This window comes from Lampris incognitus, chromosome 20 (assembly GCF_029633865.1).
Source record: "Lampris incognitus isolate fLamInc1 chromosome 20, fLamInc1.hap2, whole genome shotgun sequence".
NCBI classification, from domain to species: Eukaryota; Metazoa; Chordata; class Actinopteri; order Lampriformes; family Lampridae; genus Lampris; species Lampris incognitus.
Genome location: NC_079230.1, coordinates 33,606,395 through 33,633,495, shown reverse-complemented (window position 1 = coordinate 33,633,495; position 27,101 = coordinate 33,606,395). Strand labels below are relative to the sequence as shown.

General features: G+C 47.1%; 2 protein-coding genes across 2 annotated transcripts in view; both read right to left on the bottom strand.

The window, feature by feature from the left end:
* ap1s1 (adaptor related protein complex 1 subunit sigma 1) overlaps positions 1-2,434 on the bottom strand; it is a 41,321-nt gene extending 38,887 nt beyond the window's left edge. Inside the window, exon 1 of the mRNA XM_056300335.1 lies at positions 2,264-2,434. Coding sequence (XP_056156310.1) covers positions 2,264-2,266 — 3 coding nt within the window. The 5' untranslated portion in view covers positions 2,267-2,434. The remainder of the gene's footprint in view (positions 1-2,263) is intronic.
* Positions 2,435-3,039: 605 nt separating this feature from the next.
* Positions 3,040-15,933, bottom strand: serpine1 (serpin peptidase inhibitor, clade E (nexin, plasminogen activator inhibitor type 1), member 1). The gene is made up of 9 exons (XM_056300314.1): positions 15,802-15,933; positions 9,817-10,055; positions 9,369-9,593; positions 8,937-9,131; positions 8,640-8,838; positions 6,778-6,878; positions 4,533-4,619; positions 4,335-4,418; positions 3,040-3,729 (listed from the first exon to the last, which is right to left on the bottom strand). The coding sequence occupies exons 2-9, from the start codon at positions 10,052-10,054 to the stop codon at positions 3,665-3,667; spliced, it is 1,194 nt and encodes a 397-aa protein (XP_056156289.1). The 5' UTR covers position 10,055; positions 15,802-15,933; the 3' UTR covers positions 3,040-3,664.
* Positions 15,934-27,101: the final 11,168 nt, after the last annotated feature.

Below are 27,101 nucleotides of genomic sequence, written 5' to 3'. Positions count from 1 at the left end.
TTGAGCTGGCTGCCTTCGACTATTGTTCAACTGTCGGTCCAAGCTGTAGTACACACAGATGAGAAACGGTGTGTTTGTGCGGGTTTAAGTGGGTTGAGGGATTGTCACACAGCTTAACACAATGCGGGTAAGTGTACATACGGCACACTGTTGTTTTGTGAATCAGAGGTCAAGCTGAATCCATATCACACCCACAGCGAATAGCTGAGAAGAGCATCTATAAAAAGGGTTGACCCCAGAGCCCTTGCATATTTTAGGAACATAGGAACAACAATGCCTCACAAAGAAGTTTCCTCTGCCCGAGACTCCGAAGCAGGTAAACTGGGTTCACTAATCACATTCAAAAGAACAATTAATATTTCATGACTCTCTTTGTGATTGTGTAATATAGATCACCACTACACATACTGTGCATCCGCAAGATGTCTAACGTGTAAAGCCACACAATCTTTCTTCACCACTCTACATACACGTACACAGCTGTAGTAGGCTAAAACTGGACCACGACAGAGCTCTACTCACAACTAACACATTCTACTGCGTATTCTACTGCTCAGTACCTGCCTTCACTCTGGGCTGCCTGACACAGACCAGGCTTCGGTCTGTGTCAAAGCTCTATCTGACAAGGAGAAGGTGGGAGGTGAGGGTCTTCTTTGTGGCAGCAGGTTATTTAACATGTGACAGTATCGACATCATAATTAAGCTATTAGGAGCCTAATGATCATGGCTTCGTATGACTCGGTGCACACTACCAACAACTACAATGAATTGTTTTGTATATAGGCACATTTGTTGTGTGAGCTGTGTTTGGGACTATCTGCAAGACTAAAACTAGTCTGAAGTCAGAGATATTTCTAAGGATCAAGATTTGAACGAAAATGTATAGAAACGATAAGGCCACAACAACACAGCGCATATGCCAGCTACACATAAATCACTGAAGGAAAGGTGAATACTGAGACTACGCTACTGGTCTGACCGTCCAGACCCACGCTAGTAACAGAGCTAAAAGCACTGTGGTGTGATCATTCAGAAATAGTGACTGAATCGTCCCACCTGCCCCAAAAACAAAATAAAACCAACTTCCTCTCAAATCAAGTATTAAAAGCCAGTCACATTGAAGCAACTCATTTCAAAGCGATGTTATCTAGCAGCTGAACAGTACACCTCCAGCTAGAACAACTCCAGTTCCAGCTAGAGCTCAAGCTAGAAGTCCCGCGAGAACAACTCCAGTTCCAGCTAGAGCTCAAGCTAGAAGTCCCACGAGAACAACTCCAGTTCCAGCTAGAACAACTCCAGTTCCAGCTAGAGCTCCAGCTGGAAGTCCAGCTAGAACAACTCCAGTTCCAACTAGAGCTCCAGCTGGAAGTCCAGCTAGAACAACTCCAGTTCCAACTAGAGCTCCAGCTGGAAGTCCAGCTAGAACAACTCCAGTTCCAGCTAGAGCTCCAGCTAGAAGTCCATCTAGAACAACTCAAGTTCCAGCTAGAGCTCCAGCTAGAACAACTCCAGTTCCAGCTAGAACTCCAGCTAGAAGTCCAGCTAGAACAACTCCAGGTCCAGCTAGAACTCCAGCTAGAAGTCCAGCTAGAACAACTCCAGTTCCAGTTAGAGCTCCAGCTAGAAGTCCAGCTAGAACAACTCCAGTTCCAGCTGGAAGTCCAGCTAGAACAACTCCAGTTCCAGCTAGAGCTCCAGCTGGGAGTCCAGCTAGAACAACGCCAGTTCCAGCTAGAGCTCCAGCTGGAAGTCCAGCTAGAACAACTCCAGTTCCAGCTAGAGCTCCAGCTGGAAGTCCAGCTAGAACAACTCCAGTTCCAGCTAGAGCTCCAGCTGGAAGTCCAGCTGGAAGTGTGGGTTTGAATAACTGTCGACACGTGGCGTTGACGCTGGCGGCAGTGTGAGAACAAACAGCAGGTATTCCCTCCGCTCAGCAAGCACCGCAATGTTACGTTAAACGTAACACGTTACTTTTACCCCCTTTTTTTAAAATTCAAACTTAACTGCAGACCACCTTCGATTAAAAAGGCTGTTCAGTGAACGGCGGGGCTGTAAAATGTGCTCGTTTGAAAGCGAGACCGTTTCTGAGGGAGAAAGGCCTGCTGGCTCCATACGCCCGGCGGCGGGAGGGGGAGGAGGAGGGGGGGGGGGGAGGAGGAGGAGGAGGTGTCCCAGGTGGAGACGCTTCCTGAAACCATACACCTTAACCTGCTAGCGCTAGCTTAGCAGCTAGCTGCCACACTGAGCCCACAGCACTACTTACCATCTCGCCGGGCTCTTTTCTTAGACCGGTGCAATGAACAACCGTGGTTTCTACGAGGCTTGGTCCGTGGTTTTCTTCTAAAACACAGTCAACGCTAACATCCCATGTCTACCCCAGAATACTACGGTCCAGGTAAACCGCGACCTGCACCAGTTCACCTAGTCAGCTACTACGGGCTCCTATCACCGCGTCAGCTGTTCCGCCTCCCCGCACACATGCGCACATGCGCAGTGCGCATCCCACTCAGCCATGTGGCGTCATCAGCAACCAGTACTGTACTCCGTTACTATTTATAAACGACAGTCAGCGGCGCAGTCCAGTCCAGCCGTCCCTGGTGTACCGGAAGGAGACACGTCCAGTCCATACAGTCTGAAATACATGATGGGAACTCTCACAACGGACAACTGCTTCTCACTTTAGGGCATTAACAGAGGGTTGGTGGACGTGTTTTTTCTTCTTTTTTTTTCAAATGTGGTTGCCATGGCAAACGAGATCGTGATGGAGTTACCATGGAAACGACTGCAAGCGGCGATAGCTAAAGAATGACTTCAGAGAATGTAGTTGTACAATAAAAATGTGTGTTAACACAGAACTCTGTTGTAGAGCTACACCACTGTGTCTATCAGCTTCATGAGGACGACTTTTCACGGTTGTACTGACCGAATACAGCACAGGCCTGCGCCGCACAATACGTGATACTGTGCATGGCCGCAAGGGGGCAGCATTTAACCAGAGAACTTTTACAAAGCTGTGAACCACAAAAAATGCAAACCACCTTTGTTAAACCTTTTTATTTTAATAAATATATAAATAGTGTAAAAATACATATTTCTCTTTGCAGCAATAAAGCAAATAATAACAATGACAATAAACATCACTATCAACATTCTAAAAACCGAAAACAAATACGTCTCTTTTTGGGTGAAAGCAGCCATGAAAATGCACTTTGTGAAGAATTAGAAGAGTGTGTCCCATTTAAAATGAACTATTGCATATTGGAATGTGATGAGATTAATTTCCCTTCGTATAGTTCTTGATCTTGTCAGCCACATCCATCAAAAGCAATAAATTATCACCAAATATACCCCATCCAGGCATTTCATTTCGGTTAAACAATCACATCGTCCCTGGTTTATAATTCTTTCATGTCAAATCTGAACCGTTGTCCTCTCTATAAAAATATATATTTTCGTTCTCAACGATCAACACATTATCAGCCAGCTTCTCATATGGTTGATGACGTCACAACTGGTCTTAGTAAACACACTGGTCACATACAGGCATCAGGTCTGTTCCGTTTTGAAGTCTCAGTAGCACGTGTGGATAATGGTGGCCCATGACAGGGACACTGGAGTGACACTGGCGTGACAGTGGAGGTTGTAGCGGTGTTTCAGACTGTCTTCAGGGCTGTGATGGTTGAAGCTGTTGATGGGGCTGATTGACCTGGCCCATGAACAGAACAGCACCTGGGTTGGGGGGGGGGGGAACTGCATTAGAGGAAGTGGTGGACTGGAACACAGAAATCATAGGAATACTCTGCTACCCAGCTATTAGTCTCTGGTGAGTTGATGGCACAATTAATTAATCAATTAATTAGTAAGTCAGCCGGTGACTGACTGACCATCTGGATGCTATTGTGCTACAATACAAATAATACTAATAATTCTAATAATAAGATTAATAATACTAATAATCATACTAACAATACTGATAATAATACTGATAATACTAATAATACCACTAATAATACTGATAATACTAATAATGCTAATGGTACTAACAATACTAATAATACTGATAATACTATTAGTAATAATAACAATAATAACAATAATAGTACTAATAATGGTAATAATATTAATGATACTGATAATGCTAATGGTACTAACAATACTAATAATACTAATATTAGTAATAATAACAATAATAGTACTAATAATAGTAATAATAGTAATAATACTGATAATACTAATACTAATAATACTCATAATAATACTAAGAGGCACCTGTTTGAAATTTCATGAAAGTGATGCAAAGTTCAAGTGTGTGGGTGAAAACATGGGTATCTCACCTGTGGGCTGGTGCTGGATGATGAAGAGGAAGGGTCTGTCCAGCGTGATCTCCTCCACAGCCATGCGGGAAAACATGACAGCAGCTACAACAAAGACCAACAAACACGCCCATTTACTGTGTGTGCCTTCGTGTGTGTGTGTGTGTGTGTGTGTGTGTGTGTGTACATATATAATATATATTTAAGACTGTCATTTACATGTTGCTGCTGCTCCCTTGGTTCCTTGCTCGTCAACTTCTATCTTGACCCTCTGCAGAACCTTGGACACATACAGCTGTTCATCAGCTGGAAGGTAAAAGGAGATAAAAATGAAGATGAATATGAAGGTAAAAGGAGATAAAGATGAAGGTAAAAGGAGATAAAGATCTATTATAGACCTTCCAGTGTCTGCATAGACACAAACCATGTTGCCCTGAGACCCATCCACCTTTTACTCTGTTCACTAACTCATTTGACTTGGAATCAAATAAATACTACCAACAATATTATGATGGAAACAGGGACTAACTTATCCTTATCAAATTATATATATATATACACACATACATACACATATACACACACAAACACACACACGTATATATATATATATACATTAATACATATATGTACACACACAAACACACGCATATATATATATATATTACCCGTCATGCAACACTGCCAGCTTCTTAGAAATTAGTTTTATTTTGTTGGAGTATTGTTAATATTTCTACTTGTCTATGATGAATGCCTGTTTAGGTAATAAAGGATGTTAGATGGAGGAGAACAGGTGTAAGACTGCTGGGGTAATAAAGGATGTTAGATGGGGAGGGCAGGTGTAAGACTGCTGGGGTAATAAAGGATGTTAGATGGAGGAGAACAGGTGTAAGACTGCTGGGGTAATAAAGGATGTTAGATGGGGAGAGCAGGTGTAAGACTGCTGGGGTAATAAAGGATGTTAGATGGAGGAGAACAGGTGTAAGACTGCTGGGGTAATAAAGGATGTTAGATGGAGGAGAACAGGTGTAAGACTGCTGGGGTAATAAAGGATGTTAGATGGGGAGGGCAGGTGTAAGACTGCTGGGGTAATAAAGGATGTTAGATGGAGGAGAACAGGTGTAAGACTGCTGGGGTAATAAAGGATGTTAAATGGGGAGAGCAGGTGTAAGACTGCTGGGGTAATAAAGGATGTTAAATGGGGAGAGCAGGTGTAAGACTGCTGGGGTAATAAAGGATGTTAGATGGGGAGAGCAGGTGTAAGACTGGTGGGGTAATAAAGGACGTTAGATGGGGGAGAGCAGGTGTAAGACTGGTGGGGTAATAAAGGATGTTAGATGGGGGAGAGCAGGTGTAAGACTGCTGGGGTAATAAAGGATGTTAGATGGGGAGAGCAGGTGTAAGACTGCTGGGGTAATAAAGGATGTTAGATGGGGAGAGCAGGTGTAAGACTGGTGGGGTAATAAAGGACGTTAGATGGGGGAGAGCAGGTGTAAGACTGGTGGGGTAATAAAGGACGTTAGATGGGGGAGAGCAGGTGTAAGACTGGTGGGGTAATAAAGGACGTTAGATGGGGAGGGCAGGTGTAAGACTGCTAGGGTAATAAAGGATGTTAGATGGGGAGGGCAGGTGTAAGACTGCTGGGGTAATAAAGGATGTTAGATGGGGAGGGCAGGTGTAAGACTGCTGGGGTAATAAAGGATGTTAGATGGGGAGGGCAGGTGTAAGACTGCTAGGGTAATAAAGGATGTTAGATGGGGAGGGCAGGTGTAAGACTGGTGGGGTAATAAAGGACGTTAGATGGGGGAGAGCAGGTGTAAGACTGGTGGGGTAATAAAGGACGTTAGATGGGGGAGAGCAGGTGTAAGACTGGTGGGGTAATAAAGGACGTTAGATGGGGAGGGCAGGTGTAAGACTGCTAGGGTAATAAAGGATGTTAGATGGGGAGGGCAGGTGTAAGACTGGTGGGGTAATAAAGGATGTTAGATGGGGGAGGGCAGGTGTAAGACTGGTGGGGTAATAAAGGACGTTAGATGGGGAGGGCAGGTGTAAGACTGCTAGGGTAATAAAGGATGTTAGATGGGGAGGGCAGGTGTAAGACTGGTGGGGTAATAAAGGATGTTAGATGGGGGAGGGCAGGTGTAAGACTGGTGGGGTAATAAAGGACGTTAGATGGGGAGGGCAGGTGTAAGACTGCTGGGGTAATAAAGGATGTTAGATGGAGGAGGGCAGGTGTAAGACTGCTGGGGTAATAAAGGATGTTAGATGGGGAGGGCAGGTGTAAGACTGCTGTGGTAATAAAGGATGTTAGATGGAGGAGGGCAGGTGTAAGACTGCTGGGGTAATAAAGGATGTTAGATGGGGAGGGCAGGTGTAAGACTGGTGGGGTAATAAAGGACGTTAGATGGGGAGGGCAGGTGTAAGACAGCGTGGTGATGTCAGCTGAAGGGGCAGGGTGACCTACCGGTGATCCGTGTGAAGTCAGCAGTAGCCAAGCTGAACATGCTGCCCAGACCCATGTTGGAGAGAGCCGTCTTCAGATCCACCTCACAGTCCAGGGTGAACCTGCAGAACATCAACACATTACACACTTACACACTATTACACACCGCACACAATCTACTACTACTACTACTTTCGGCTGCCTCCATTAGGGGGCGCCACAGCGGATCATCCGTTTCCATCTCTTCCTGTCCTCTGCATCTTCCTCTGTCACACCAGCCACCTGCATGTCCTCCCTCACCACATCCATAAACCTCCTCTTTGGCCTTCCTCTTCTCCTCTTCCCTGGCAGCTCCATATTCAGCATCCTTCTCCCAGTATACCCAGCATCTCTCCTCCACACATGTCCACACCATCTCAATCTTGTCTCTCTTGCTTTGTCTCCAAACCGTCCAACCTGAGCTGTCCCTCTAATATACTCCTTCCTAATCCTGTCCTTCTTCATCACTCCCAGTGAAAATCTTATCATCTTCATCTCTGCCACCTCCAGCTCCTCCTCCTGTCTTTTCATCAGTGCCACTGTCTCCAAACCATACAACATAGCTGGTCTCACAACCATCTTGTAAACCTTCCCTTTAACTCTTGCTGGTACCCTTCTGTCACACATCACTCCTGACACTCTGCTCCACCCACTCCACCCTGCCTGCTCTCTCTTCTTCACCTCTCTACTGCACTCCCCGTTACTTTGAACAGTTGACCCCAAGTATTTAAACTCAAATGTCTTCATCACCTCCGCTCCTTGCATCCTCACCATTCCACTGTCCTCTCTCTCATTCACGCATAGGTATTCTGTCTTGCTCCTACTGACTTTCATTCCTCTTCTCTCCAGTGCATACCTCCACCTCTCCAGGCTCTCCTCCACCTGCACCCTACTCTCACTACAGATCACAATGTCATCCATGAATATCATCGTCCATGGAGACTCCTAAATGTGCAAGGTTACTCACAGCTTCTTCCTCTGTCACTGCAACATATACACATATCCTGGCATGTGTGGTGGAGCATAGAGGTACACCATGCCCCCCCCCTTCTCTCAATTCAATTCAATATTTGCTTTATTGGCATGACATAGGTTTGTGTACATATTGCCAAAGCATGTAAGACAACAACAGAACACAACGATTGTGATAACAGCAACAACAACAATGATTATGATATCAAACAACAACAGCAGCAATAACAGTTTATGGTTCCGTGGCCTAGCTGGCAAGAACACGGCACCAACAACGCCGAAGCCGTGCGCTCGGCCTCAGGGGGCCACATTCATTGAGAATGCGCCACCTACAGCCCTCACGTCACCCCGGACCAAAAGCGTCTGCCACGAGGCATTCGCTAAATAATGACGACAGCGAATAACAACCAATGAGAGGTGCCGTCACCCACCGTGTCTCAGGTGGTGGCAGGAAAATATAAATCTTGCTGCAATGCTCGCCGCTGGCCCCCCTCCCAGGACCACCCGCAGTTTACCTGCGTCCTCCATGTCCTGCTACTCTGGAATCACATGTTCCAGCTCCTGGACAAAAGCCTGGCGCTGTTTTTCACATTTGCCACATTTAAGGAGGAAGTGCCCCTCTGTCTCCACCTCATCTGTCCTGCACTGACCACATGTTTGATGCTCTTTTGGCAACCACCAGGTCTTTTTGTGTCTCCCCTTTTCAATGGCGAGACTGTGGTCACTGAGCCTGTGTTTGGTGAGGATCTGTCGCTGCTTCCTGTCTCTGACAGTTAAGAGGTATTCTTCCAAATCATAGTTTGTTTTTAGGGCCCGATAGACTTCTAGTTTGTTTTGAGTTTTGATTTCTTCGTTCTCTCTCTCTGTCTCACCTTGGCAGGGCCAGCTGTCGCTTGACACTCCTCAGTTCTGCTCTCCACTGCTGGATCTTCCGGCTGCTCAGCTCCTTGGTGAGGGCGCTCACAGACACCTCTGGTTCAAAGGGCAGCACCAGGAGCATACTCAGTGAATCCCCCTCATAGGGGAGCTCAATGACATCATAGTCCAAACCATCAGCAGAAACAAATTCACCTGTCAAATAAAGATAACAGAGATGACAGTTGACCGGTTGCCATGTTGCAGCAGACACTGAATACACAAACATTTCAGTGGGTAAACATTACTCCTACCATATTTAAAGCGATTGGTGAGCCTCATCATGGGCACGGGCACAGAGCTGCCATTTGCACAGTGGAAAATCCTCTCCTGCGTCAGTTTGGTGTCAAAGGGCACATTCCACAGGCCCTGGAAGTGGAGGGCATTCAGGAGGACCAGGCGGGTCTCGTCAGTCAGCGATCCGGGAGGCAGGAATTTAGGGATGGCACCTACAAAACAAAGGTGAAAAAAGTGGATGAATTATGGGAAGCCTATGTAATCCAATTAAGAAATATTTACTGTAAAGTCATGATGATCTTAAATGTGCAGTCATGATGATGATACCAGCACTTTCCAGAAAATGGTTGGCTGCTGTTTTACTGCTGCTCTGACTGGAATTATTCGATAATGCTGTCCTACTAATACTAAGAATTCATGATACGCCATCAACCAATCCATGTGAGTACCTGCAGTGTGGTCTGAAACCCAGTCGTTGATGATGCTGCGTGCCTGTTCTGGCCTGGAGAAGTCAACCTGATGGGGGTGAGTCTGGAAGGCTTTAGCTAATGCCCTTCGGTATCCCTTCTCCAAGCTCATTTTCCGCTCCACTAACACCCCGCTGATCACCTCCACACCCTCCTCACTGGACAAGTCTCGCTGGAGTAGACGCTGCTGCCGAGACATCCCCTTTTCTGAATAATAAAGACAAGAGGAGCATAGCGAGGACACACTTTGAAAACAAACTGTCTCCATGTTTGTTGTGCCTCCTTTCGAGAGGTATGGATAAGTCTTGGAGAATGTTTTCCAGGTGGAAGTGTACACCCTATGAGTCAGAGATCACTGCTCACCTTAGTCACCTCAGCTGAAGAGAAAACAAATGCTAGCAAGTAATGTTCAGAGTTTATCAATGTTTACCTTGTAAAGAAAAGCCCATGGCTGCAGTCAGAGCCTTGCGGGTGGTGCCTCCAGCTCCCAGCTGGGCCATGCCCAGGAGAGACGCCACGCCGTAGGGGGAGAAGGCCAGGTTCTCTCCCTTAGAGCCCTCAACTAACTGGGAGAACACCTGCAGCCCAAAGTCTGTCTGATGCTCCTGCAGGCTGCAAAACCCTGCTCTGCAGAGAGCCAGGAAGAGGAACACGTATACACACACCATCCTGGACAAAGACAAAACAAGCAAGTTTAGTGTTAGTTGGCTTGTCAAAATGATCGTCTGTTTGGACCCTAAACTCAGTGCACAGAAATCCCAACTGGTTCAGACACCCTGAAAACAAACAACACAAACCAGACATGTTTCCTCTTTAAAAACGTGAAAGAGTATACCAATCATAACAATCCAATTACAACACCTACCACAAGAGCAGATGTTTACTCCATGTATGATGTGAAAGCTTTCTATTTTAGTACATTTAATCAAATTTATTTGCTGAGTTGGTTGCACTAACATTATTTCGCAGATTGGAGGTGTAGTAGTGCTTGCTGTCAAAAAAGCCAACTCCAAAAAATGAACATACTCCACATCTGTTTTAGAAGAATGTGCTTCAAATGTGTATGAATTGTGTTTGCACGGGTCATTTTTGAGTTTGATACAAGATGAGTCTCCAGTGGTATGTACTAAATGATAGCCACCAAACTGTACACAGTGAATATGCTAACTGGGCTGCTACAAGTGGTTCCAGGTTGATACCGCTGGTTCCAGGTTCCTACTGCTGGTTCCAGGTTGCCACTACTGGTCCAAGGTTCCTACTACTGGTTCCAGGTTCCTACTGCTGGTTCCAGGTTGCCACTACTGGTCCAAGGTTCCTACTACTGGTTCCAGGTACCTACTACTGGTTCCAGGTTGCTACTGCTGGTTCCAGGTTGCTACTACTGGTTCCAAATACACTACAAAGCTTGAATGTAACCGGCACTAGTCAACAGATCATGTCCGAACAGTAAACTGAATCATTTAAACTGCTCAATAGGACAACTAAATTCACATTAATCTGTACATCAAACAGTCAATTCAAGAAACAGTATATTTCTGGTAATAGTAATGACTTTCTTTAACTAAATAAAGCTGAAAGAAGATGAAGAAGGAGCAGAAGAAGGAGCAGAAGAAGAGGAAGAAGAAGAATAAGAATAAGAAGAAGAAGACTGGCTTTCTTTGTCAGACTTTCTTTGTTATATTCAATGGTCAAATTGGCTTTATAATTTATCTACAAAAAAAATCAATTGTTCTCGTTTCCATTTGCAGAAACAAACAAAACCCTTTGGAAAAAGAGTTTTGATAACAAATCACTCAACGCTGTCAAGCTGGATCTTCCTGATGAGCAGACTACAGGTAGTGAGGATGGGCACCACTACCTCCCCCATATTGACTCTCAGTACTGGTGCCCCCCAGTGCTGTGTGCTTAGCCCCCTCCTATACTCCCTGTTCACGCATGGCTGCACTGCCACACGCAGCTCCAACACCATGTTTAAGTTTGATGACAACACCACCATCACCGGCCTGATAAAGCCAAAAATGAGAGGGCCTGCAGAGGTGAGGTGAGAGCCCTGACTACATGGTGCCAGGACAACAGCCTCTATCTCAATGTCAGCAAAACTGAGGAGCTGAGAAGTACACATGGCCATTTTAACTCTCGTTAATGGTCATAGCAATTTACATATGAAACCAATTGTTGGTTCGGTCGTTATGCCACTGTATTGTGTATAAATGGTGGGATACCTGCAGTCAGTTGAGACTGAAGAGGTCACTTAGATGAGTGATGAAATGTGTCTGTCAATAAGCATTGTGTCCAGATGAACTGATTCAACTTTCTTTGATTTCCTTGCCTGGATTATTGAGCACGGATCAAGACATAAGGAGCTGATAGTGGACTTCAGGGAGCTGCAGCGGGGTGGACACACCCCCATCCACATCAGCGGGACAGGAGTGGAGAGAGTCAGCAGCTTCAGTTTCCTCAGGGTGTACAACTGCGAGGACCTGACCTGGTCACACCACACTGGCATCATCCTGGAGGTGGCAGGGTACTCTACAACATCTACATCGTCCTGAAGGTGGCAGGATACTCTACAACATCTACATCGTCCTGAAGGTGGCAGGATACTCTACAACATCTACATCGTCCTGAAGGTGGCAGGATACTCTACAACAGCGTTTCTCCAACCTCTCCTGGAGGAACACTTGTCCTGCATGTTTTAGATCTCTCCCTGCTCCAAACACAGCTGATTTAAATGATCAGTGTTGTTATGAGGCAGCTTCGGGAGCTCATAACGAGTTGATCATTTGAATCAGCTGTGTTGGAGCAGGGAGAGATCTAAAACATGCAGGACAAGTGGTCCTCCAGGAGAGGTTTGAGAAACGCTGGTCTACAACCTCTACATCGTCCTGGAGGTGGCAGGGTACTCTACAATATCTACATCGTCCTGGAGGTGGCAGGATACTCTACAACTTCTACATCGTCCTGGAGGTGGCAGGATACTCTACAACTTCTACATCGTCCTGGAGGTGGCAGGATACTCTACAACTTCTACATCGTCCTGGAGGTGGCAGTATACTCTACAATATCTACATCGTCCTGGAGGTGGCAGGGTACTCTACAATATCTACATCGTCCTGGAGGTGGCAGGATACTCTACAACCTCTACATCGTCCTGGAGGTGGCAGGGTACTCTACAACCTCTACATCACCCTAGAGATGGCATGATAGTCTACAATGTCGACAGATGCACCATCGACAGTGTCCTGACTGCTGCATTGCCGCCTGGTATGGCAGTTGCACCGCCCTTGACTGCAAGGCTCTACAGATGGTGATGGAAAACAGTGCAGCACATCACCAGACTGATCTAGCAGCCATGCCGGACCTCTGCACTCAGAGGTACGGGAAGAAAACCCAGCAGATATTTGGGGACCTGAGCCACCCCATCCACAAACCATCTGCTCTATTACTGTCTGGCAAACGGTACCGGAGCATCCGGGTCTAAACCATCAGGCTTAAGGACAGTTTTTTTTTCTCCACAAGTCATAAGACTGTTGAACACATTGACTCTTTAGACTTGAAATACACAAACACACCCCCCTACACCCCCCCCCGCAAAATGGATTCAAACCTTGAATGAAGTAAGGTACTTTTTTTGTGTCCCATGTGTGTGTGTGTGTGAGTGTGTGTGTGTGTGTGAGTGAGAGAGAGTGAGAGACAGAGTGAGGGAGGGGGAGAGAGATGGAAAGGGAGACAGAGAGAGGGAGAGAAAGGGGGAGAGGGAGAGAGAGAGGGGAGAGAGACAGACAGACAGAGAGAGTGGGGGAGAGAGAGTGGGAGCGGATGAGAGAGGGGGGGGGCGGGAGAGGGGTAAAGTGAGAGAGTGGGGGAGAGAGAGGGAGAAAGAGAGCGAGGGAGAGGGAGAAAGAGAGAGGGGGAGAGGGAGAAAGAGAGAGGGAGAAAGAGAGAGGGGGAGCGGGAGCGGGAGAGCGAGAGTGGGAGAGAGAGAGCGATGGTGTACCTACATGCTCCACCACACATGCCGGGATAATATGTATATGCTGTAGTGACAGAGGAAGAAGCTGTGAGTAGCCTTGCACATTTACAGTATAAGTACTACACGTTGTCTTTACGCAGTACTTGCATGACAGATCCAGTACATGGTCCCTGTGTAAAGCTTGTAGACTGAAGGCTCTGTTTGAATAACTTGAGTCAAGTCGGTCTGCACGAGCTGCGCTTCACTGCTGACTCAGTGACTGCTGAGAACTCAGCCGGTGCTTTCCTGGCTGAGCTGAGTATGCCCCTTCTCTCTATTTTCATCTGTTCCTTCTAACCCTGCGGGTACACACTGGTACTAGCATGTTCTAACCCTGCGGGTACACACTGGTACTAGCATGTTCTAACCCTGCGGGTACACACTGGTACTAATATGTTGCCCTGCGGATACACACTGGCACTAGCATGTTCTAACCCTGCGGGTACACACTGGTACTAGCATGTTCTAACCCTGCGGGTACACACTGGTACTAGCATGTTCTAACCCTGCGGGTACACACTGGTACTAGAATGTTCTAACCCTGCGGGTACACACTGGTACTAATATGTTGCCCTGCGGATACACACTGGCACTAGCATGTTCTAACCCTGCGGGTACACACTGGTACTAATATGTTGCCCTGCGGATACACACTGGCACTAGCATGTTCTAACCCTGCGGGTACACACTGGTACTAGCATGTTCTAACCCTGCGGGTACACACTGGTACTAGTATGGTGTAACCCTGCGGGTACACACTGGTACTAGTATGTTCTAAACCTGCGGGTACACACTGGTACTAGTATGGTGTAACCCTGCGGGTACACACTGGTACTAGCATGTTCTAAACCTGCGGGTACACACTGGTACTAGTATGTTGCAATACTCAGCGGGATGAGTAAATGAACGTTGGTCCTGAGCTGCATGGTGTTTAAGAAAGGCAGGTTCGTTGCTCCAGTGTCATCACTGGGGGAGGTAAGGCATCACTGTGACTACGGCTGTATCATCATTCACCACAGATACCCAGCAAGCACTGCCCCGCGTGTTCTCCCCTGGTTTCATTCGCTGTACCTCAGCTGTGTCGCTCACAGCACGTGAGTAAGATGACACACACGGCACGCTGACCTCTGCTGTGTGCACAGCACGATCGGCCCCGCATCACCCCAAGTCCTGAAACAGCTCCTCAGACCTTGCCGCTTAGCACCACAAAGACCGGCATTCCACCCCTGCCAAACACGACCATGGGCGGTCAAAATGACGGCCGGCGTTTAAACTCTATATTATGCCACGATAAATAGCCAGTAGAGATATTAATGCATTACACATGTCAGTATGTGTGTTATGAAACTAACTGACACGAAAATTAACATGTTAACAACTATAAGACTATTTTTAAACAATTTACACTTCAGAGAGGCATGGCCAAACTTGAATAGCAACATTGAAAAAGTGAAAATATTACCTGAAAAACAAAACGGAAAACACATGTTGCTAATCTAACAAACGTAACGAGGCCTACCCTATACTGTGTCAAGATAAGTAGCCAGTAGAGATATTAATGCATTACACGTGTCAGTACGTCTGTTATGAAGCTAACTGACACCAACATTAACATGTTAACAACTTTAATACTACTTTTAAACAAGTTAAAATGGCCGCTGTCCAACGCCTGTAGTAGTAAAGGCGTTGGACAGCGGCCATTTTAAATCGCCACGGTGGTGGTCATGGCGCGTCTGTAACCAGACATGCTGGACATCATCACACATCAAGTGTAGACTGTTTCTCTCCACTGGAGGGCGCTAGTGGGTTTCTAAGACACAGCAACGAACTTCACGAAGGAAATGACGCGACCAACCACGTCATCAGTAGCGACATGTCGCACACCATGACGCGCAAATTACGAGACGGTCAGCATGACCGTCCATGGTCGTTTTACGTAGATGTGTTTTTGTGCAATTGATCGAAAACTCGTTTTAATGCAAACATATGCAATTATGTATGTAATTTAATGAGAATTCGGGGAGCGGCAGGTCTGTATCCCCCCCCCCACAAAGTTATTAAACTTTGAAAATCCAAAAACCGCCTTGGTCGCTTCAACAGGCTAAAGCTATTTAAAAAAAACAAGTTAGTATAATTGTGTTGTAATGAGTGTTCACCACTGTGAGTATGTCTCCGGCACAAACGGTGGCGCAACTGACACACCTCCTGACACTGGTAACACAACACACAGCGCTTATCCAGCCGGCCCGTTTCCGCTGCCTGGTGCCGTTTATAGAAGCCCGTTTCCGCTGCCTGGTGCCGTTTATAGAAGCCATCATTTGAAATGTGACGGAGTGCCTGTCTCATCTCACGCGTTAAGCGTGATGTCGCGAGAAGTCCAGGTTAGAAAACATGTGATCTTACCTGGTAGATTAGAGGAGTTGTGGTCGTCTCAAAAACGTGGGAGAAGCCGCTCGGTAGTTCTCAGCTCCTGTCTGGCAGTGGCGGACTGACGTGTGGGGGTCGTTATATACAGGCTGCAGAGCGCAGTTCCCCTGTCGCCCCTCCTCCCCCGCAGCTCGCCAAAACAAACGGAAGTTGTTAGTAAGTATGAGCTCATCTGACGCTGTCTGAACAGGCTGCCTTTCTCCTGACACGCGCTGATGCACACTAAGATACACGCACTAAGGATACACACACTAAGATACACGCACTAAGGATACACACACTAAGATACACGCACTACGATACACGCACTAAGATACACGCACTAAGATACACACTCCACCGGCTGTTGCCTGTTTTTGGATGTGACACAACCTCTCTCTTACACACACACGCCACACACACACACACACACACACACACACACGCCACACACACACACACACACACACACACACACACACACTGCCTAACCCTAACCTCAAGACTAAAGCCAAGTCCTGACCCTAACAGAGAGCCTAGAAGGGCCGGGATTTCCCTGCTACGTAATGACGGCCGGTGTTTAAACTCTATATTGTGTCAAGATAAATACCCAGTAGAGATATTAATGCATTACATGTGTCAGTATGTCTGTTATGAAAGTAACTGACACCAACATTGACATGTGAACAAGTATAATACTATGTTTAAACAGTTTAAACTTCAGTGAGACATGGTCCAATTTGAATAGCAAAATTGAAAAAGTGAAAATATTACCCGAAAAACAAAACGGAAAACACATGTTGCTAATCTAACAAACGTAATGTAGCGAATTCGGGGGACAACGCAATCACAGGAGCTGCCGCGGCCGGGAGGCGAACCCGCGTCGCCCGCACCGCAGGAGACATCACTAACTGCTAGACTAAAGGGTCGGATCCGCTTGGCAGCGGCCAGCGTGTCTTCTTATCCATGCACGTTACAGTAACAAGGCCGACACAGTGTGACGTGTAAAAAAAAGAGCTGAAAGCCAATATGGAAACTGTAATAAAGCCTTTTGGTGTTTATTGTTATAATAACCAGTGTCCAGTCTTCGGATGTTCGTTTTGTTAACATTTTCTCAGCGTAACGCAAGCACTGCATTCACGTGTCACAATCTTCGTTGTGCCCACGTCCAACCCGCTTTACGGCCGTATCGCTCTGCTTTACGTCACTCACACTGTCACAATGGAGCCTGCCGCTTCAGAAACGTTGTTGCCGCTCGATCCAACGGGGTGCAGGCACGGAAGTAGCCGCGACCGGCTGCTGCGTCGGCCAGTAGCCAGCGCGGGACCTCGAGGCGCACTGGCTTGAAACAAACGATGCGCACTGAAACATCGGCTCGGGGTCCTTGGCCTACATATGACGTCACGGATTCTGTTGCTAGCTAGCCTTACATATGACGTCACGGATTCTGTTGCTAGCTAGCCTTAGCTTCATAGTGATTTAGCTGTGTGTGTGTTTCACAGTCCACGTTGACACAGAGTTGGTTTAGTAAAGGTGCGAGGGCCGAAGGCCCGAGCTGCGTGTAAGAAGCGAGGCCGCAGGCTCGGGGGGTGGGGCTTGGGACTCCGGGGGGTGGGGCTCAGGGGGGGTGGGACTCGGGGGGGGTGGGACTCGGGGGGGGGGCTGGGTCCTGGAAGAACGAACGCGCGCGAGGACAGAAGGCCCAAGCTGCGTCTGACGTCAATCTACTGTTTCCCGCCGTTCCCAAACGGAAGCTGACGTTAGTTCAAGTCGCCCCAACTGTTGCTGTCCGTCGGTCTTCGAGGTTCCGCGCTGTCTGTCTGTCTGTAACCAGGCATGCTGGACATCGCCACTCATCAAGTGTGGAATATTTCTCTACACTGGAGGGCGCTAGTGTGTTTCTAGGACACAGCCACGAACATCACGAAGCAAATGATGCGACAACACACGTCATAAATACTGACACGAACGCGCACGATCACGCGCAAATAACGAGCCGTCATTTGGACCGCTCATGGTCGTCTTAGGTAGATCTTATCATAACTTTTTGTGAAATTGATCTAAAACTCATTTTAATGGAGATATATGCAATTTTAGGAGCGTTCAGGAGCGGCAGGTCTGTATCTTTTTTTCACAAAGTTATCAAACTTTGAAAATCTGAAACGGTCAAAATGACCGCCTTGGAAATGCCCTCACTTTGCAATAATGTCCTCCTTCTGATGATTCAAAACTGAAATTGGTCTTCACAAAGATAGAAGTACAAGAACACACGCACACACACACGCACACGCACACACACACACACACACACACACACACAGACACCACGCACACACACAGATGAATCATTGTGGCATGTTCACAGCAGTTTCCTCAGAGGTGAAAGTCCAGTCATGGTGTTGACCCAGGGAAGCCCCTCCGTCATGGGGGCAGTTAGAATGTGTAACACCCACCGCCTGCACACTGTCCATGGGAGAATGTCCTTACTTGGAAAAAGTCCTGTCTGAAGATGAGGCAAGCATGGCAGGCCGGTCCAGCTGGCAGAACATGACGGGATGTCAGCCTGCAGAACTGTGTCCTGTGCAGGAACGCACAGCTTGTACTGTGACTAGTTGATGTCGGCACACGTTTTAAAACGGAAAACGTTGTGGGTCTGTCATGTGTTGGGACGTGAAAGTGACGGTGGTGACTTTACACAGTCGTCAGGTGCAGCAAGCTGACTGCTTGGACGCGTGGCATTCTTTTCAAACGGGCTCCATCTAGAAACCTTGTCATTTAACCTTCAGTATCGTCATCACAATTACTGTTATGTGGCCCGGAAGTCTGACTTGCTAAGTCTTTGCCCCCTCCAGGCTGTCTCCAGGCTGTGGCGCTGTGGTCCACATGCTCCAGGCTGTCTCCGGGCCGTGGCGCTGGGGTCCACATGCTCCAGGCTGTCTCCAGGCTGTGGTGCTGTGGTCCACATGCTCCAGGCTGTCTCCAGGCTGTGGTGCTGTGGTCCACATGCTCCAGGCTGTGGCGCTGGGGTCCACATGCTCCAGGCTGTGGTGCTGTGGTCCACATGCTCCAGGCTGTGGTGCTGTGGTCCACATGCTCCAGGCTGTGGCGCTGTGGTCCACATGCTCCAGGCTGTCTCCAGGCTGTGGCGCTGGGGTCCACATGCTCCAGGCTGTCTCCGGGCCGTGGCGCTGTGGTCCACATGCTCCAGGCTGTCTCCAGGCTGTGGCGCTGGGGTCCACATGCTCCAGGCTGTCTCCAGGCTGTGGCGCTGTGGTCCACATGCTCCAGGCTGTGGTGCTGTGGTCCACATGCTCCAGGCTGTGGCGCTGTGGTCCACATGCTCCAGGCTGTCTCCAGGCTGTGGCGCTGGGGTCCACATGCTCCAGGCTGTCTCCGGGCCGTGGCACTGGGGTCCACATGCTCCAGGCTGTCTCCAGGCTGTGGCGCTGGGGTCCACATGCTCCAGGCTGTCTCCAGGCTGTGGTGCTGTGGTCCACATGCTCCAGGCTGTGGCGCTGTGGTCCACATGCTCCAGGCTGTCTCCAGGCTGTGGCGCTGTGGTCCACATGCTCCAGGCTGTCTCCAGGCTGTGGCGCTGGGGTCCACATGCTCCAGGCTGTCTCCAGGCTGTGGCGCTGTGGTCCACATGCTCCAGGCTGTCTCCAGGCTGTGGTGCTGTGGTCCACATGCTCCAGGCTGTCTCCAGGCTGTGGCGCTGTGGTCCACATGCTCCAGGCTGTCTCCGGGCCGTGGCGCTGGGGTCCACATGCTCCAGGCTGTCTCCAGGCTGTGGTGCTGTGGTCCACATGCTCCAGGCTGTGGCGCTGTGGTCCACATGCTCCAGGCTGTCTCCAGGCTGTGGCGCTGGGGTCCACATGCTCCAGGCTGTCTCCGGGCCGTGGCGCTGGGGTCCACATGCTCCAGGCTGTCTCCAGGCTGTGGTGCTGTGGTCCACATGCTCCAGGCTGTGGCGCTGTGGTCCACATGCTCCAGGCTGTCTCCAGGCTGTGGCGCTGTGGTCCACATGCTCCAGGCTGTCTCCAGGCTGTGGCGCTGTGGTCCACATGCTCCAGGCTGTCTCCGGGCCGTGGCGCTGGGGTCCACATGCTCCAGGCTGTCTCCAGGCTGTGGCGCTGGGGTCCACATGCTCCAGGCTGTGGCGCTGTGGTCCACATGCTCCAGGCTGTCTCCACTCACCGCTTCCTGCTGTGCCGCGTGAAGCCGCGTGACACACCACGTCTCCACGTTGTCTAGGGGCTCCCAGCATTCCATGTCGCACGACTCACAGAGCATCTGGCAGACAACACACACATTAAGTCACTCTTTCCAAATATGTCTGCTATGAAGCCATTGTCAGATGCTGAAATGATAGCGCAGACCTCTTGCAGGTTCTGGAAAAAGAAGCTAAGAGTAGGTTCCTGCATGCCTGGGACATCTTATCGATGTCTGTGAAGCCTCCTCACAAGGGCAAGCAGGAAATTACAGACTGGTGACTGGCAGCACTGAAGAAACGTCCGGAACCAGAACCAGAATCAGAATCATATTTATTGGCCGTGTAGGTTTACACGTACATGGAATGTGGCCCTGGTTTGTACTTAACATAGAATAACAACACTACAACACAACAACCTTCACATATGTCCACAAGGAAAGGGGAGACAAGGGGAGCAGGGTTTTGATGGTGTCGCCAGATGTCATCATCATCATCATCATCATCATCATCATCACATATCCAGCATGTAGCGCATTACAGGAGGCAGAACACACCGACAACAAAGGTTCCCTGAAGTGGATGAAGACCCAAAGCTTTTTCAGATGTCTGCCCTCCTGCCGCTCTTTCTCCCTGTTGCCTTACTGTGTTTCCATGGTAACGAAGACACTTGCGAGCCCAGCGGGAATACTCTATAAACTGTTTCCGTGGTAATAACATACTGGTGAACTCAACGGCAACAAACTATAAACTGTTTCCATGGTAACAAAGATACTGGCAGACCCTACAGCGACAACTGAGATGAGGAGGCGGTGGTAGTAAATTACTGTTTAGATCTGTTGTTGTCATTCTCCATGTTTCTATCTTTGTGTCGTGACCCCAAATACGTGGGGTCAGTTACACTTCCTGTGTGTTCTGCATGTGCTCTTAACTTACGCCAAACTGCTTTTACCACTGTCTCTCTGTAACATGTCTCTCTGTATGATGTCTCTGTGTGAGATGTCTCTGTGTGAGATGTCTGTGTGTGAGATGTCTCTGTGTGAGATGTCTCTGTGTGAGATGTCTCTCTGTAACATGTCTCTCTGTAAGATGTCTCTGTGTGAGATGTCTCTGTGTGAGATGTCTCTCTGTAAGATGTCTCTCTGTAAGATGTCTCTGTGTGAGATGTCTCTGTGTGAGATGTCTCTCTGTAACATGTCTCTCTGTAAGATGTCTCTGTGTGAGATGTCTCTGTGTGAGATGTCTCTCTGTAAGATGTCTCTCTGTAAGATGTCTCTGTGTGAGATGTCTCTGTGTGAGATGTCTCTCTGTAAGATGTCTCTCTGTAAGATGTCTCTGTGTGAGACGTCTCTCTGTAAGATGTCTCTGTGTGAGATGTCTCTGTGTGAGATGTCTCTCTGTAAGATGTCTCTGTGTGAGATGTCTCTGTGTGAGATGTCTCTCTGTAAGATGTCTCTGTGTGAGATGTCTCTGTGTGAGATGTCTCTCTGTAAGATGTCTCTGTGTAAGATGTCTCTGTGTGAGATGTCTCTGTGTGAGATGTCTCTGTATGAGATGTCTCTCTGTAAGATGTCTCTGTGTGAGATGTCTCTGTGTGAGATGTCTATCTGTAAGATGTCTCTCTGTAAGATGTCTCTGTGTATCATGTCTCTCTGTAAGATGTCTCTCTGTGTGAGATGTCTCTGTGTAAGATGTCTCTGTCTAAGGTGTCTCTCTGTGTAAGATGTCTCTGTCTAAGGTGTCTCTCTGTGTGAGATGTCTCTCTGTAAGATGTCTCTGTGTGAGATGTCTCTGTGTGAGATGTCTCTCTGTAAGATGTCTCTCTGTAAGATGTCTCTGTGTATCATGTCTCTCTGTAAGATGTCTCTCTGTGTGAGATGTCTCTGTGTAAGATGTCTCTGTCTAAGGTGTCTCTCTGTGTAAGATGTCTCTGTCTAAGGTGTCTCTGTGTGAGATGTCTCTCTGTAAGATGTCTCTGTGTGAGATGTCTCTGTGTAAGATGTCTGTGTGTAAGATGTCTGTGTGTGAGATGTCTCTGTGTGAGATGTCTCTGTGTAAGAGGTCTCTGTGTAAGATGTCTCTCTGTGAGATGTCTCTGTGTGAGATGTCTCTCTGTGTAAGAGGTCTCTGTGTAAGATGTCTCTCTGTGAGATGTCTCTCTGTAAGATGTCTCTCTGTAAGATGTCTCTGTGTGAGATGTCTCTCTATAAGATGTCTCTGTGTGAGATGTCTCTGTGTAAGATGTCTCTCTGTGTTAGATGTCTCTGTGTGAGATGTCTCTCTGTGTAAGATGTCTCTCTGTAAGATGTCTCTCTGTGAGATGTCTCTCTGTAAGATGTCTCTCTGTAAGATGTCTCTCTGTGAGATGTCTCTCTGTAAGATGTCTCTGTGTGAGATGTCTCTGTGTGAGATGTCTCTGTGTAAGATGTCTCTGTGTGAGATGTCTCTCTGTAAGATGTCTCTGTGTAAGATGTCTCTGTGTGAGATGTCTCTCTGTAAGATGTCTCTGTGTAAGATGTCTCTGTGTGAGATGTCTCTGTGTGAGATGTCTCTCTGTAAGATGTCTCTCTGTAAGATGTCTCTGTGTGAGATGTCTCTCTGTGTAAGAGGTCTCTGTGTAAGATGTCTCTCTGTGAGATGTCTCTCTGTAAGATGTCTCTCTGTAAGATGTCTCTGTGTAAGATGTCTCTCTATAAGATGTCTCTGTGTGAGATGTCTCTGTGTAAGATGTCTCTCTGTGTTAGATGTCTCTGTGTGAGATGTCTCTCTGTGTAAGATGTCTCTCTGTAAGATGTCTCTCTGTGAGATGTCTCTCTGTAAGATGTCTCTCTGTAAGATGTCTCTCTGTGAGATGTCTCTCTGTAAGATGTCTCTGTGTGAGATGTCTCTGTGTGAGATGTCTCTGTGTAAGATGTCTCTGTGTGAGATGTCTCTCTGTAAGATGTCTCTGTGTAAGATGTCTCTGTGTGAGATGTCTCTCTGTAAGATGTCTCTGTGTAAGATGTCTCTGTGTGAGATGTCTCTGTGTGAGATGTCTCTGTGTAAGATGTCTCTGTGTGAGATGTCTCTGTGTGAGATGTCTCTGTGTGAGAAGTCTCTGTGTGAGATGTCTCTCTGTATGATGTCTCTGTTTAAGATGTCTCTGTGTGAGATGTCTCTGTGTGAGATGTCTCTCTGTGTGAGATGTCTCTGTGTGAGATGTCTCTCTGTGTGAGATGTCTATGTGTAAGATGTCTCTGTCTAAGGTGTCTCTCTGTGTGAGATGTCTCTCTGTAAGATGTCTCTGTGTGAGATGTCTCTCTGTGTGAGATGTCTATGTGTAAGATGTCTCTGTCTAAGGTGTCTCTCTGTGTGAGATGTCTCTCTGTAAGATGTCTCTGTGTGAGATGTCTCTCTGTGAGATGTCTCTCTGTAAGATGTCTCTCTGTGAGATGTCTCTGTGTAAGATGTCTCTCTGTGTGAGATGTCTCTCTGTAAGATGTCTCTCTACAAGATGTCTCTCTGTAAGATGTCTCTCTGTGAGATGTCTCTCTGTAAGATGTCTCTGTGTGAGATGTCTCTGTGTAAGATGTCTCTCTGTGTGAGATGTCTCTGTGTAAGATGTCTCTGTCTAAGGTGTCTCTCTGTGTGAGATGTCTCTCTGTAAGATGTCTCTGTGTGAGATGTCTCTGTGTAAGATGTCTCTCTGTAAGATATCTCTCTGTGAGATGTCTCTCTGTAAGATGTCTCTCTGTAAGATGTCTCTCTGTGAGATGTCTCTCTGTAAGATGTCTCTGTGTGAGATGTCTCTGTGTAAGATGTCTCTCTGTGTGAGATGTCTCTGTGTGAGATGTCTCTCTGTGTAAGATGTCTCTCTGTGTGAGATGTCTCTGTGTGAGATGTCTCTGTGTGAGATGTCTCTGTGTAAGATGTCTCTCTGTGTGAGATGTCTCTGTGTGAGATGTCTCTCTGTGTAAGATGTCTCTCTGTAAGATGTCTCTCTGTGAGATGTCTCTCTGTAAGATGTCTATGTGTGAGATGTCTCTGTGTGAGATGTCTCTGTGTAAGATGTCTCTGTGTGAGATGTGTAAGATGTCTCTGTGTGAGATGTCTCTGTGTAAGATGTCTCTGTGTAAGATGTCTCTGTGTGAGATGTGTAAGATGTCTCTCTGTAAGATGTCTCTGTGTAAGATGTCTCTGTGTGAGATGTCTCTGTGTGAGATGTGTAAGATGTCTCTGTGTGAGATGTCACTCTGTAAGATGTCTCTGTGTAAGATGTCTCTGTGTGAGATGTCTTTCTGTAAGATGTCTCTGTGTAAGATGTCTCTGTGTGAGATGTCTCTGTGTGAGATGTCTCTCTGTAAGATGTCTCTGTGTGAGATGTGTAAGATGTCTCTGTGTGAGATGTCTCTGTGTGAGATGTCTCTCTGTAAGATGTCTCTGTGTAAGATGTCTGTGTGTGAGATGTCTCTCTGTAAGATGTCTCTGTGTGAGATGTCTCTGTGTGAGATGTCTCTCTGTAAGATGTCTCTGTGTAAGATGTCTCTGTGTGAGATGTCTCTGTGTGAGATGTGTAAGATGTCTCTGTGTGAGATGTCTCTCTGTGAGATGTCTCTGTGTGAGATGTCTCTGTGTGAGATGTCTCTGTGTAAGATGTCTGTGTGTAAGATGTCTGTGTGTAAGATGTCTGTGTGTGAGATGTCTCTGTGTGAGATGTCTCTGTGTAAGATGTCTGTGTGTGAGATGTCTCTGTGTGAGATGTCTCTCTGTAAGATGTCTCTGTGTAAGATGTCTCTGTGTGAGATGTCTCTGTGTGAGAAGTCTCTCTGTAAGATGTCTCTGTGTGAGATGTGTAAGATGTCTCTGTGTGAGATGTCTATGTGTGAGATGTCTCTCTGTAAGATGTCTCTGTGTAAGATGTCTGTGTGTGAGATGTCTCTGTGTGAGATGTGTAAGATGTCTCTGTGTGAGATGTCTATGTGTGAGATGTCTCTCTGTAAGATGTCTCTGTGTAAGATGTCTGTGTGTGAGATGTCTCTGTGTGAGATGTCTCTGTGTAAGATGTCTCTGTGTGAGATGTCTCTCTGTAAGATGTCTCTGTGTGAGATGTCTCTGTGTGAGATGTCTCTCTGTAAGATGTCTCTGTGTAAGATGTCTCTGTGTGAGATGTCTCTGTGTGAGAAGTCTCTCTGTAAGATGTCTCTGTGTGAGATGTGTAAGATGTCTCTGTGTGAGATGTCTATGTGTGAGATGTCTCTCTGTAAGATGTCTCTGTGTAAGATGTCTGTGTGTGAGATGTCTCTGTGTGAGATGTCTCTCTGTAAGATGTCTCTGTGTAAGATGTCTCTGTGTGAGATGTCTCTGTGTGAGATGTGTAAGATGTCTCTGTGTGAGATGTGTGAGATGTCTCTGTGTAAGATGTCTCTGTAAGATGTCTCTGTGAGATGTCTCTGTGTAAGATGTCTCTGTGTAAGATGTCTGTGTGTAAGATGTCTGTGTGTAAGATGTCTGTGTGTGAGATGTCTCTGTGTGAGATGTCTCTCTGTAAGATGTCTCTGTGTAAGATGTCTCTGTGTGAGATGTCTCTGTGTGAGATGTCTCTCTGTATGATGTCTCTGTGTGAGATGTCTCTGTGTGAGATGTCTCTGTGTGAGATGTCTCTGTGTGAGATGTCTGTGTGTAAGATGTCTGTGTGTGAGATGTCTGTGTGTGAGATGTCTCTGTGTGAGATGTCTCTGTGTGAGATGTCTCTCTGTAAGATGTCTCTGCGTAAGATGTCTCTGTGTGAGATGTCTCTGTGTGAGATGTCTCTCTGTAAGATGTCTCTCTGTAAGATGTCTCTGTGTAAGATGTCTCTCTATAAGATGTCTCTGTGTGAGATGTCTCTGTGTAAGATGTCTCTCTGTGTTAGATGTCTCTGTGTGAGATGTCTCTCTGTGTAAGATGTCTCTCTGTAAGATGTCTCTCTGTGAGATGTCTCTCTGTAAGATGTCTCTCTGTAAGATGTCTCTCTGTGAGATGTCTCTCTGTAAGATGTCTCTGTGTGAGATGTCTCTGTGTGAGATGTCTCTGTGTAAGATGTCTCTGTGTGAGATGTCTCTCTGTAAGATGTCTCTGTGTAAGATGTCTCTGTGTGAGATGTCTCTCTGTAAGATGTCTCTGTGTAAGATGTCTCTGTGTGAGATGTCTCTGTGTGAGATGTCTCTGTGTAAGATGTCTCTGTGTGAGATGTCTCTGTGTGAGATGTCTCTGTGTGAGAAGTCTCTGTGTGAGATGTCTCTCTGTATGATGTCTCTGTTTAAGATGTCTCTGTGTGAGATGTCTCTGTGTGAGATGTCTCTCTGTGTGAGATGTCTCTGTGTGAGATGTCTCTCTGTGTGAGATGTCTATGTGTAAGATGTCTCTGTCTAAGGTGTCTCTCTGTGTGAGATGTCTCTCTGTAAGATGTCTCTGTGTGAGATGTCTCTCTGTGTGAGATGTCTATGTGTAAGATGTCTCTGTCTAAGGTGTCTCTCTGTGTGAGATGTCTCTCTGTAAGATGTCTCTGTGTGAGATGTCTCTCTGTGAGATGTCTCTCTGTAAGATGTCTCTCTGTGAGATGTCTCTGTGTAAGATGTCTCTCTGTGTGAGATGTCTCTCTGTAAGATGTCTCTCTACAAGATGTCTCTCTGTAAGATGTCTCTCTGTGAGATGTCTCTCTGTAAGATGTCTCTGTGTGAGATGTCTCTGTGTAAGATGTCTCTCTGTGTGAGATGTCTCTGTGTAAGATGTCTCTGTCTAAGGTGTCTCTCTGTGTGAGATGTCTCTCTGTAAGATGTCTCTGTGTGAGATGTCTCTGTGTAAGATGTCTCTCTGTAAGATATCTCTCTGTGAGATGTCTCTCTGTAAGATGTCTCTCTGTAAGATGTCTCTCTGTGAGATGTCTCTCTGTAAGATGTCTCTGTGTGAGATGTCTCTGTGTAAGATGTCTCTCTGTGTGAGATGTCTCTGTGTGAGATGTCTCTCTGTGTAAGATGTCTCTCTGTGTGAGATGTCTCTGTGTGAGATGTCTCTGTGTGAGATGTCTCTGTGTAAGATGTCTCTCTGTGTGAGATGTCTCTGTGTGAGA

Coding starts and splice junctions, on each gene's coding strand:
- serpine1 (XM_056300314.1), bottom strand. CDS start 10,054: ATGGTGTGTGTATACGTGTTCCTCTTCCTGGCTCTCTGCAGAGCAGGG. Junction 8,839..8,936: donor CACCAATCGCTTTAAATATG/GTAGGAGTAATG, acceptor TTTATTTGACAG/GTGAATTTGTTTCTGCTGAT. Junction 6,879..8,639: donor CGACAGCTGGCCCTGCCAAG/GTGAGACAGAGA, acceptor GATGTTCTGCAG/GTTCACCCTGGACTGTGAGG.